At 53.2% G+C, this 10942-nt stretch overlaps 1 protein-coding gene across 1 annotated transcript in view; it reads left to right on the plus strand.

The window, feature by feature from the left end:
• GPRIN1 (G protein regulated inducer of neurite outgrowth 1) overlaps positions 1–10942 on the plus strand; it is a 20196-nt gene that overhangs the window by 8784 nt on the left and 470 nt on the right. The window contains 4 exon segments of the mRNA XM_004391441.1: positions 40–280; positions 391–518; positions 8527–8563; positions 8566–10938. Coding sequence (XP_004391498.1) covers positions 40–280; positions 391–518; positions 8527–8563; positions 8566–10938 — 2779 coding nt within the window.

A 10942-nucleotide genomic window follows, 5' to 3' on the forward strand; every position in this document is an offset into this window, starting at 1 on the left:
GGGGGACGGCGGCGCGGAGTCCGCGGGTCCGCCCGCCAGTCGGGCGGGAGGCAGCAGAGGCTGCTCTGGCGGCGGCAGCGGGTGCCAGGAGCCAGAGCGCAGCATGCCGAGGAGCAGGAGCGGCTCACGGCCCGGGTAAGCGCCGCGCCGGCACCTGCTGCCCTTCCGGGCAGGCGGTGTCGATCCCTTCCTCCGCTCGTGGCCCGCCGGGAGCCGCTGTCCGGGGTCCTCGAACCGCCTCCGCGGCCGGGCTTCGGTCCCGCGCGTGGCGTGCGCCCAGGTGTGTGCGCGCGCGCCGGGGGGCGGTGGGTGTCCATTTCCAAGCTCCTTGCCCGAGCGGGGCGGGGCGGGGCGGGGGCGAGTCCCGCAGCCCCGGCCCGGACACCCCAGAGGCCCTGGAGGCCAGGCCTCTCTGTGTGTTGGGCCGGGGCCCTGCGCCCGGCCTCGCCGCCGGCGGCCGCTTTGTTCAGCACGGCCGGACAAGAGGGGGCGCTGCCCGGCACGGTGGCGGGGGGAGGGTAGTGGTGGTCTGCCGCGTTGATTCATCTTCCCCTGGAGTGAGCTGGGCGCTGGAATGGTTCCACTCGCACCACTGAGCACACTCGCCATCACACACCCAGTGTGGCACACACTCGGGCACTGTCACGCATGCTGACACACACCGCGTCCACGCATGGGTGCCTCACTCCTGGCGGAAACCACAGATACATACACACACAGTGTGGCCCTTGGTCATTCCATTAGACATACACACAGCCACCTGTGCACCTTCCAGTACGCTGTGCGGGAGTCTCACGTACACAGCCAGGCACAGCAACGCACTCACATCAACCATCGTTGAGCATACCACATTCTATTTCACCAGTACCCAGTGATCACAACACACCTGCAGCCACCCTGCTCATGGCGTCCCTTATGTACCCCTAGACCCTGGAGCAGGCTGTTACACATGTGCACATTCTCACTGTCACACACACTCTGTCTCCTAGCTCACCCTCACCCCCACCCAGCCCAAGTATGCACACCCCTACACATCCACTCCTGGATGGATGGTCTGGGGCTGTTTCTGGAAGGCCTGGCTATCTCCCTTGCTAGATTCCTCCTTGCCCTTCAGCCCCAGGCAGGAGACATTGCTGCTCTGAGGATACTAGGGGCAGAGGTACAAGGGACAGGCGGATGGGGATTGTCAGACACACACAAGCACACACACCTGCCGAAGCCTCACAAGCCTTTGTTGGTCTTGTCACCATGGGAGGAGGTGTTTGCAGACACTGGCAGCCTTGGCCCTGATTGGGGGTGGCAATGGCTCTGCAGTAGGAAGAAATCCTAGAGGGAAGGGAATGGGATAGCTGGGTCTCCGTGCCCTGAATGGTTATTCACCAGGACTGTTCTGCCTGGTAACGGAGCGCACCCACCTGTGCACACCCCCAGGCCAGCTCTCTCATGATTGAGACTGTGAGGCCATGTGCACATGTGCACACCCACAAGGTCCAAGTGGTCCCCACAAAGGACACACACACAGGCCAGTCTGCACATACAGGTTGCACGTGTGGACACCAAGCTGTTCTTGAGCAGGACACGGCCAGGTCCTGGCTCCCCAGGCTGGCCTACACTGCACAGACATCCACAAGCCTTCTGACATGCCTCTGCATGCCCAGGTGGGCTGGCCTACACACATGTGTAAAACATCTGTTTCCAGGGGTGTGCGTGTACCTGCACGTGGATGTGTGCATGCAGAAACATTCTTGCGTCCTCTCCCTGGCGCTATTGCCTATGGCGTCCAAGGGATCAGGAGGCCCCTTGGCCTGACCCCAAAGAGCAGAAAGGGGTTTTATGAGCTAAGCATTGGTGTCCAAAATCTTAGCTGATACAGGTGAGAAGAACCTGAGCTTTGGGTTCAGACACAGCTGGCTTTGAATGCCAGTCACCCCTTCCCCAGCTGTGTGTCCTTGGTAAAGTCTTTTTTCCCCTCTGACCCTCAGTGTCCTCATCTGTAAAATGGGATGATAATGTCTCCCTCACGATTTGAAAAAATGAGCCTGAGAATGCTGGGCCCAGTCCTAAGCACATAGTAGGAGAGTGAGCTGAGTTCTAGGGAGAGGTTGGGGTGAGGAGGTGAGGCCCCAGGGCTAGGCTGCCTCTTTGAGAAGGGCCTGGAGGATACTGAGGCCTCCTCAGGAGCTGGGAAGGGCCCTGCAGAAGCAAACAACAGAGCCTCTGGGGATGTTCTCTGAATAGAACTTAAATCCAGGGCTGGACCAGCTCTTCCAGATATAACTATATTTTCCCATTTCATGGATTGGGAAACTGAGGCCCAGAATGTAGAAAAATTCACCCAAAGTCACAGAGCAAGTCAGTGACCAAGCTAGGGCTTGATGCCAGATCTATCAAACTCCCTGGCCAGCTCTGTCCCTACCCCGGGCCTTATCCCACATCAGAGGCTGAGAACCGCAAGCCTGGGGAAGCTGGCCTCTTCCAGGGAAGCTTCCAGAAGAGGCATGCTATCAGCTGGGACATGCCTGCCTCTCAGAACGTCTCATTTTCCAACTTGAAAATAGGAATTCAGTACCCACCTGGCAGGTGTAGGAGTCGCTGGGTAGTACAAATGGTTAAGCACTTGACTGCTAACGGCAAGGTTGACGGTTCAAACCTACCCAGAGGTGCCTTGGAAGAAAGGCTTGGCGATCTGCTTCTGAAAGGTCACAGCCTTGAAAACCCTAGGGAGTGCAGTTCTGCTCTGCACATACGGGGTCACCATGGGTAGGAGTTGACTACGGCAACTAGTTTGGCTTTATTCTCTGGCCGGTGTATGGGTTCTGCACGTAGTAAGGGCTGGACATGTGTGAAGTCACCTCCCACCTTAGCATCAAGGCCAAGAGTCAAAAACTCAGGTGGTTGCAGGCCAGGAGGACAGCATACATGGGGCACTGGCTGTAAGGAAAACAACAGTGCAAGTTCAGCGATCAATGGCAGCAGAACACCTCAGTGCCCCTCAGTGTCTGGGACACCATAGGGAGGGGTGGAGATTTCGGCTAATAGGAAAGCACGCACCCCTCTCATAAGGCTGCCGTCACTCAGCTACAGATGACTGTTGCCAGGCAGGATACCCGTTCAGGGTGGCCACGTCTTAGTTTTCCAACAGAAGCTGGAAATCTGATTCTCACATGAAATCTTCTGATTTTTAAATGCTCATAAATTAATTTCTCTGTTTTGTTTTTTTTTTCCAGCACTCTGGGTCCAACTAGCCTGTCTGAGGGCTAGGTTTTGTTGGTTGGTGCCTCTGCTATCGGCCCGCCCTCCCCTGCCCCCTTCTGGGAGCACAGCTGGGCTCTGACAGGCTGAGTAGATAAAAACAGGCCTTCCTGTACACAGCCCAGCCTTAAAGTGAGCAGAGCCTCACACACCCCTCATTTTCTTTAATTCCCACAGCAGCCCTGTGGGGGAAGGGGGTGGTCTTGTCAGGGTCCCCAGGGAGGGGAAGGGCCTTGCCAGAGGTCATGCAGCCAGTGTAGGAGGTCCTGACTTCCTGCTCCTGGAGCTCCTGCTCCAGACCCAGGCCTCACCCACAGGGAGGGAGCTTGTGGGAGGGGCCTAGTGTGTGGGGACCTCAAGGTGGGCCACTTGGGTGACCCCTTCCAGCTCCAGCCCTCATTGGAACCTGGGCTTTTTCTCTTGCCTGCTGCCTCTGATTTATGGTGTCCTCTCCCACAGCCCCAAGGACCAGAGGTTGCAAGCAGGGGAACTAGGGGTCAAAGCTGGCCCATAAAAGCGTTTTGTTTGGTCTACATGGTATTAAAAAAATGAGACAATATTTAAAATACAGAAAAATCCAGGTTTATGACTTTGTTTTAGAAATTAGGAGACATGGCCACGAGGGGGCCACATTCACTTCCCTGCTTAAAACACTCCGGGTTTCCCAGTACCCTCAGGATAAACCCTGATTCCTCCCCTCTGGCCCCATGTGATCTGGCCTGAAGAGCTCTCTTCTCCCACTCTCCTCCCTCGCCTGCCTCCCCTTTTCCTTCTCTCCCTTCCACCTCCACTCCAGCCACTAGAAGGCCTCTCTATGGCTGGCTTAGAGGTTACCCTCAGAGGCGCCTTCTTTGACCACCTTATCTAAACCAGCTGCCCCCTCCTTTGTTTCACAGCATCTATGATTTTAAATTATTTATTTGCTTACTTGTTTTCACTGCTGTATCCCCAGTACTGAGAACAATGGCTAGAACATTGCATAGGTGTTTAATAAATGTTGAATTAATGGATAAATTCCTACTTGGCCAAAATCAGCAGGAACTGAGTGCAGCTGCCCCTTTAGAAGGGAACAGTTTGCCACAGTCCCCACCACTCCCTCCTGTCTCCCTGACTCTGAAGATGTCAGGAGTCTTTGATCATCTTGCTTGCTCTGATGTTTTTCTTATGGGAGGAAATGTGTATCTGTGTCCATATCACTATCACAAGGCGAAAAATGAAGATGAGCCCAGTCTATGCCACTGCAGTCTGATGGCTGCATGACCCATGGGAAACATTGAGCTTCTCACTCCTCATTTTTGTGCTGATGAAAACCAGATACACTCTCCTGTGCTTCAGACCTGCCTCCCTGCTGCCTCCTGGACATCCCCCTCTGCAAGTCCCACAGGCATCTCAGTTCAGCTTCCCAAAACCCAATGCCCCACCATCCTCTGCAAACCTGCCCCTCCTCCCATGTCCCCATCTTGGTGATAGTCCCATCCCCCCAAGTCCCATAAGGCCAAAGCCTGGAGGACCCAGTGGTTGACAGTATCACTGAGTCGCTATCCAAGGACCCGAGGTCTAGTGGGGGACCCAGAGGTACAAATAGCTACATGCGGGGTGGCATGAGTCTGGTTAGGGAAGGAACAAGGGGCCATGGGAACCCAAAGGAGGCTGGTAAGCCCAGAAGGCTCACTGGAGGAGGCAGTGTTTAAACTGAGACCTGAAGGCTCAGTAAGAGATAGCCAGGCAAGGAGGGAAGGAAAAACTCCTCCAGCACAGGGTGGGTGTTCTTGGAGACTGAGAAGGGAGAGAATATGAAGGCTTGGATGAACCCAGAGGGGTCATGCACACGTGTCCGTGTGTGAGTGTGTGTGTGCACGTTCATGTGTATGCACACCTGCTTTGGGAGTGGAAATGGGTAATCAAAGATAAAGCCCAGCAGGTAAGTAGTTGGTACAGAGGGGCTTGGAAGCACATTAAAGAGTTGGACTTTGCCCTAAAGGTAATAGGGAGTCTTAAGTGTTTGAGGTCTGTCTTATTTTTTTTCTTCTTCACTTTTTAAAAAGTAGTACATGCACACATAACCAAAAAGCAGACATCACAAAAGGGCATACAAAGAAAAGTCTCACTTCCCAGAGGCAATCACTGCTAAAAGTTCCATGGATTTCCTTCCAGAATTTTTCTCTTTATACGTAAACCCATAAATGTGTGTCTGTCCTTTTTCTTGGCTACATGCTTGGGATCCTAAGAGCATTTGCCCTCTGGCTTTTTGGGGGGGGTATTAAACACTTAATTTATTGGTTTGGGGGCTTTTTTTTTTTTTTTTTTTTTGAAACTTGATGTATCACCACTGTATTACAACTGAGCCATTAATCTTACAGCTTCATCAACATTAACTGGTTTGTTTTCATGATGCTACTGAAGAATCAGCTGTTTCTGCAAAAGCTCAAAGGAAAGGGGTTTTGAGAAGTGTGCACGTTTCTTTTGTATATCTACAAAAGCCTAATTTACTCAGTTAACTTCTTCCTCATTCACAATATGTATCTTCTTAAAATTCACGCTAACTGGTTTAGCCTTTTTAGCCTTAAAATTTTTTTGCCTGCCTATGTGAAATAAGGAGTGGTACAAAATAAGGGTGGTACAAATGGTTAAGAACTAAGCTGCTAACCAAAAGGTTGGAGGTTTGAGTCCACCCAGAGGTGCCTCAGAAGAAAGGCCTGGTGATCTACTTCCAAAAAATCAGCCATTGAAAACCCTGTGGAGCAGTTCTACTCTGACACACATGGGGTCGCCGTGAGTAGGAATCAACTCAACAGCAGCTGGTTTTCTTTTTTATTTTATGTGAAGTACATTTCTAGACTTCCTGTGCTCTCAGGGTATCATTGTCTTTGATACCCCTGTGCAGCTGCTCAAGCCCCAGGTGACACCATCCCCTGCCTTTTGTCACTTAATTTATCTTGGACATCTCTCCTCATCACTCTGTGCATTCTCACAGCTGTGTGGTGTTGCGTGTGGATGTCTGCGTTTCATGTAACCCGTCCCTGGTTGTCTTCATCACCAGCCATGCCCTCGTGCACCCCTGCCTTACCACTGGCCATCTTCAGGATCCTTCCTGGAGGTGGACTTGCTGGCTTAAATGCTATCTGCATTATAAACGTTGATGGAAACCGATTCCCAAAAGATTACAACCGATTTACTTCCCCAGCAAGAGTGAGGAGGGTTTTGAGCAGGGGAGGGACATGATTGGATCTACATCTTAGAAAGATCATTCAGTCATTCATTGAACAAGTATTGATTGGGAGCTTCCTTACTGCATGCCAGTCATTGTTCTAGACTCGGGGGATACATTAGTGAACACAGCAAACTCCCCACCCTCCTGGAGCTGACATTTTAACTGCAGAGACAAACCATAAACAAGAAACAAATTTACATAACATGTCGGCTGATGACAGGTTCTATGAAGAAAAATGAAGTAGGACAAGGGCTATGGACAGTGCCAGCCAGGGTGGGAGAGGAGGCCTTATACAGGATGAGAAGTCTCAGGGAACAAACCATGAAGATATCTGGAGGGAAAACATTCTAGGCAGAGGAAACAGGCAGTGCAAAGGCTCCGAGGCAGGGCGTGTTCAGGGATCAGTGAGACGGCCAGTGTAGCTGAAGCCGCTTAATGGAGAGGAAGAGCCATAGAAGGCAAGGTCAAGAGAGGTAATGGGCCCAGAAAATGCAGGGTCTTGTGGGCCACTGTAAAGTTTGCTTTTACTTTGAGCAAGCTATGGAGACACTGTTTGGTCCTGAGTGGAGGAGGGACATGATCTGACTTGGGTTTTACTAAGCTCACTCTCACTGCCCTGTTGAAAGTTAACTGTAGGGGTGAAGAGAAAGGCAGGGATTATCCAGGTGAGAGGTAATGGGGGCTTGGCCCAGGGTAGTGACCAGCTTCTGGATATATTCTGAAGGTACGACCATTACATTTTGCTGGTGAATGGGACATGGGGTGTGAGAGAAAGTCAAGGGTGACTCTTGGGATGTTGACCTGAGCACTAGAGAGATGGCTTTGGGAAGAGCAGGTTTAGGGGAACCAGGAGCTCTGCTCACCTTGGCTGCTGAGTGGCAAATGGAAGAGGGGAGCCTGCAGCTCCAGCTACCTTCTGGACCCTCCTCCTGGATTTCCTCAGGCACCACAAACTCAGCTTGTCCAAAGTGGAACTCCGCCTCCTCCAGATCTCCTACCCAACACCATCACCAGCAACCCCTACCCTAACCAGAATCCTCCCTCACCCCCCACAGCCAGTTGGTTTCCTGACAGTTTCCCTCCAGTCCTTCAGTTTGACCCCCAGCTCTCCATCCCCAGGACCTCTCCTGCACTGGCTGTCTTCTAGACTATTGCAACTGCTCAGGGCCTGTAACAGAGAAGGTGCTAGCTGAATGAGTGAATGATTGAACAGCCTCCTCAGAGGTCTTGGCCGGCCCCTCTTCCTTCTTCCCAGCCTCCACGCCATCCCAGAGCAATCTTTGAAAACACACACATCTGACTACGTCCCTTCCTTGACTATAAACTTCATGGCTCCCCAGGGCCTACAGACATCTTTTGTTTGGCCAGCATAGTGTTGTTTGTTTTTCACTTGAATTAAGTAGAATTTCTTTTCATTAAAATTATGGATTTCCCACTTCTCTTGAGAAACTAGAAAAGCTGGTACTACTAGATCCACATTTCCCCACAGCAGCACTTGGCCAGGTTGAGTAGTGGCTTCCCCTTTAGACAAGGTATGTGTTCTCTGATTTGCCACAGTCCCCACCACTCCCTCTTATACTCAGCCCACTTCCCTCACTTAAGTTACCTACGTGACCCCCATGGCCTCAGAGTTTGTGGCCTCTGGCCTAGAAGGGCAAAAGCATAACTTCTGGGTAGCCTGTGCATGGGATGGGGCTGTTAAGGGAAAGGCAATGGTAAATGAAGTTGAAAAGTTAGGCTGAGGCCAAGTTGTAAAGGATCTTGAATGCCATTTTAAGAAGTCTGCCCTTTATCCGGAGGGCCACTGGAAGCAGTGACATGGTTGGATCTATGTTTTTAGCCTAGGTTCACTGAACAAGAAGAACTCAAAACAGTGGCAGAGAACCCAGTGAGGAGGCCCTGCTGCTAGGAGGGCCTGTAGAAGTAGAATCGGCCTTCTGGCAATCTCCTTCCAAGAAGGAGGAGGCTTCTTCCCTACTGAGTCTCCCCTGAGTCTGAGTCTGCTCTCTCTGTGTTTCAGAACCAGGTAACAGCCGTGTGCCCCAGCATGGTCATGAGAGCAGATAGGCTGTGCTGAAGACCCAGCCTGGCTCCAGCTGCTTCAAAGGACCCCAGCCTCCCAGGACTGCAGCCCACAGCCCTCTCTTGCCCACAGGATGGGAGCCTGGGGGCTGGTGGCCCAGCCATGAGGGACTGCTGCCCCTCCCAGCAAAAGGCCAACCCAGTACCCCCCAGGCACACCCCTGACCGAAGCCCAGGCATGGACTCCAGACACAGCAGCCCCAGTGGGGCTGGGGAAGGGGCCTCCTGGTCCAAGGGCCCTGTTGAGAGCTTGGCCTGCCCCTCCCAAACCTGCATCCCTCCCCAAGAGGCAGCCACCAAGGGGACATTGGGGATACATGAAGCCTCAATCTCAGGGACACCAGAAGCCACCTTCTCTGGGAAGTCAGGGGTTTTGAAGGCAGAGCCTGTGTCCTCAGTGAAAACTGATCCCGCATCTTCAGAGAACAGAAGTCCTGTGTTCTTGGAAAAGATGGATTCCAAGTCTTCAGAGAAGGCAGATTTCATTTCTACTTCAAAGGAAGATGCTGGGTCCTCAAGGAAGACAGATCCCATAGTTATAGGACAGACAGAGCCTGTCACCCTGGGAAAAGGGGATTGTGTGTCTTCTGGAAAGATGGATCCTGGATCCTTGGGAAAAGAGGATCGTATGTCCTCTAGCAAAGTGAATACAGTGTCCCCAAGGAAGGAGGACCCTGAGTCTTTGAGAAAGGTGGATCCTGTGTCCATGGACAAAGTGGAGCCTGTGTTCCCAAGAAAGGAGTATCCTGGGTGCTCAGGAAAAGGGCACCCTGTGTCCTCAGAAAAGGTGGGTCCTGCATCCTTAGGAAAGGTGGATCCCATGTCCTTGGAAAACATAGTTTCTGCATCTGCAGAAAAGATAGATCCTGGGTCCTTGGGAAAGCTGACTCTAGGATCCTCAGGCAAGACAGAACCTGTATTATCTGGAACAGTGGAACCTAGATCCTTAGGAAGGGGCGATCCTACAGGCTTGGGAATGGCAGATCTTATGTCTAAGGGAAATGCAGAAATTGTGTCCTCCACAAAAGAGGACCCCAAGTTCCTGGGAAAGATGGATCCTGCCTCCTCAGGAAAGGTGGATCCTATATCTGTGAGAATGATGAAAACTGTATCTGCTGGGCAGATGGATCCTGTGTTTTCAGGAAAGATGGATCCCACATCTTTGAAAAATGTGGAGCCTGTGTCTTCAGATAAGGTAGGTTCTGTTGCCTTGGGAAAGGTGGGTCCTGTGTCCTCAGGAAAACCAGAGTCCTTGTCTTCTGAGCCTGTATCTGTGGAAAAGACAGAAACTGCATCCTTAGGAAAAGAGGCCCCTTTGTGCTTCAGGAAGGTGGATCCCATTTCTGTGGGAAATATAGCATCTTCCAGAAAAGTGAATCCTGAATCTTTAGAGAAGAAAGACCCCTTGTCCTCAGGTCCAGGGGATCCCAAGTCCTTGGGGACTATAGGGCTCCCGTCTTCAGTAAAACCTGAGGCAGTGACTAGGGGGGAAGTGGGACCACTGTCCTTGGAGAAGGCAGACCCTGTGGCCTCTGGGAAGGCTGAGTCCCTGGCTTTGGGCAAGGTGGACCCTATGAAGACCAGGGGGGAGGCAGAAGCTGGCCCCTCTAGAGAAGTGGACTCTGTGTCTTCAGGAAAGGTGGACCCCACAACTCCAGGAAAAACAGCCCTTGTGTCCTTGGGAAAGGGGGATCCCATGTCCTCAGGAAAAGCAGAAGCTGTCCCAGAGAGAAAGGTGGATCCTCCGCCTCCAGAGAAAGGGAATCCTGTGAACTCCAGGAAAGTGGAACCCAGTCCCTCAGGAAAAGCAGAGCTGACGACTGAGGGCAAAGCAGAACCGAAGCCCCCTGGGAAAGAAGCCCCAGCGTCATCAGGAAAAGCAGAGGCCAGGAAAATAGCTTCCGTGGCCCTGGGGAAGGCACCCTCAGCGTTTCCATCTCCGAGAAAAGCAGAGCCCCCAACCTTGGGGAAGGTGGCCCCCATGACTCTGGAGAAAGCCGAGGCCTCCTCCTTCAGGCAGGCAGATAAACCCGGCGGCGCAGCCCCTTCTCCCGAGGGTGTGGGGAGCGGCGGGGGCCGCACAGAGCCAGAGCCCGCGCCCCGCACCGAGGCGTCCAACCTTGGTCCGAAAGACCCGGCGGTCGCTAGGGCCGCGAAGAGCCCTGGCCCCGAGTCCACAGCGCCCCCGTCCGGGCCGCGGACTCGCGACAACTTCACCAAAGCGCCGTCGTGGGAGGCGAGCGCCCTCCCGCCGCCGCGCGAGGACGCGGGCACACAGGCGGGCTCGCAGGCCTGTGTCTCGGTGGCCGTGAGCCCCATGTCTCCGCAGGACGGCGCGGGCGGCCCGGCCTTCAGCTTCCAGGCGGCTCCACGCGCGCCCAGCCCCGCGCCCGGCCC

Source organism: Trichechus manatus, unplaced genomic scaffold, assembly GCF_000243295.1.
Source record: "Trichechus manatus latirostris isolate Lorelei unplaced genomic scaffold, TriManLat1.0 scaffold00011, whole genome shotgun sequence".
NCBI classification, from domain to species: Eukaryota; Metazoa; Chordata; class Mammalia; order Sirenia; family Trichechidae; genus Trichechus; species Trichechus manatus.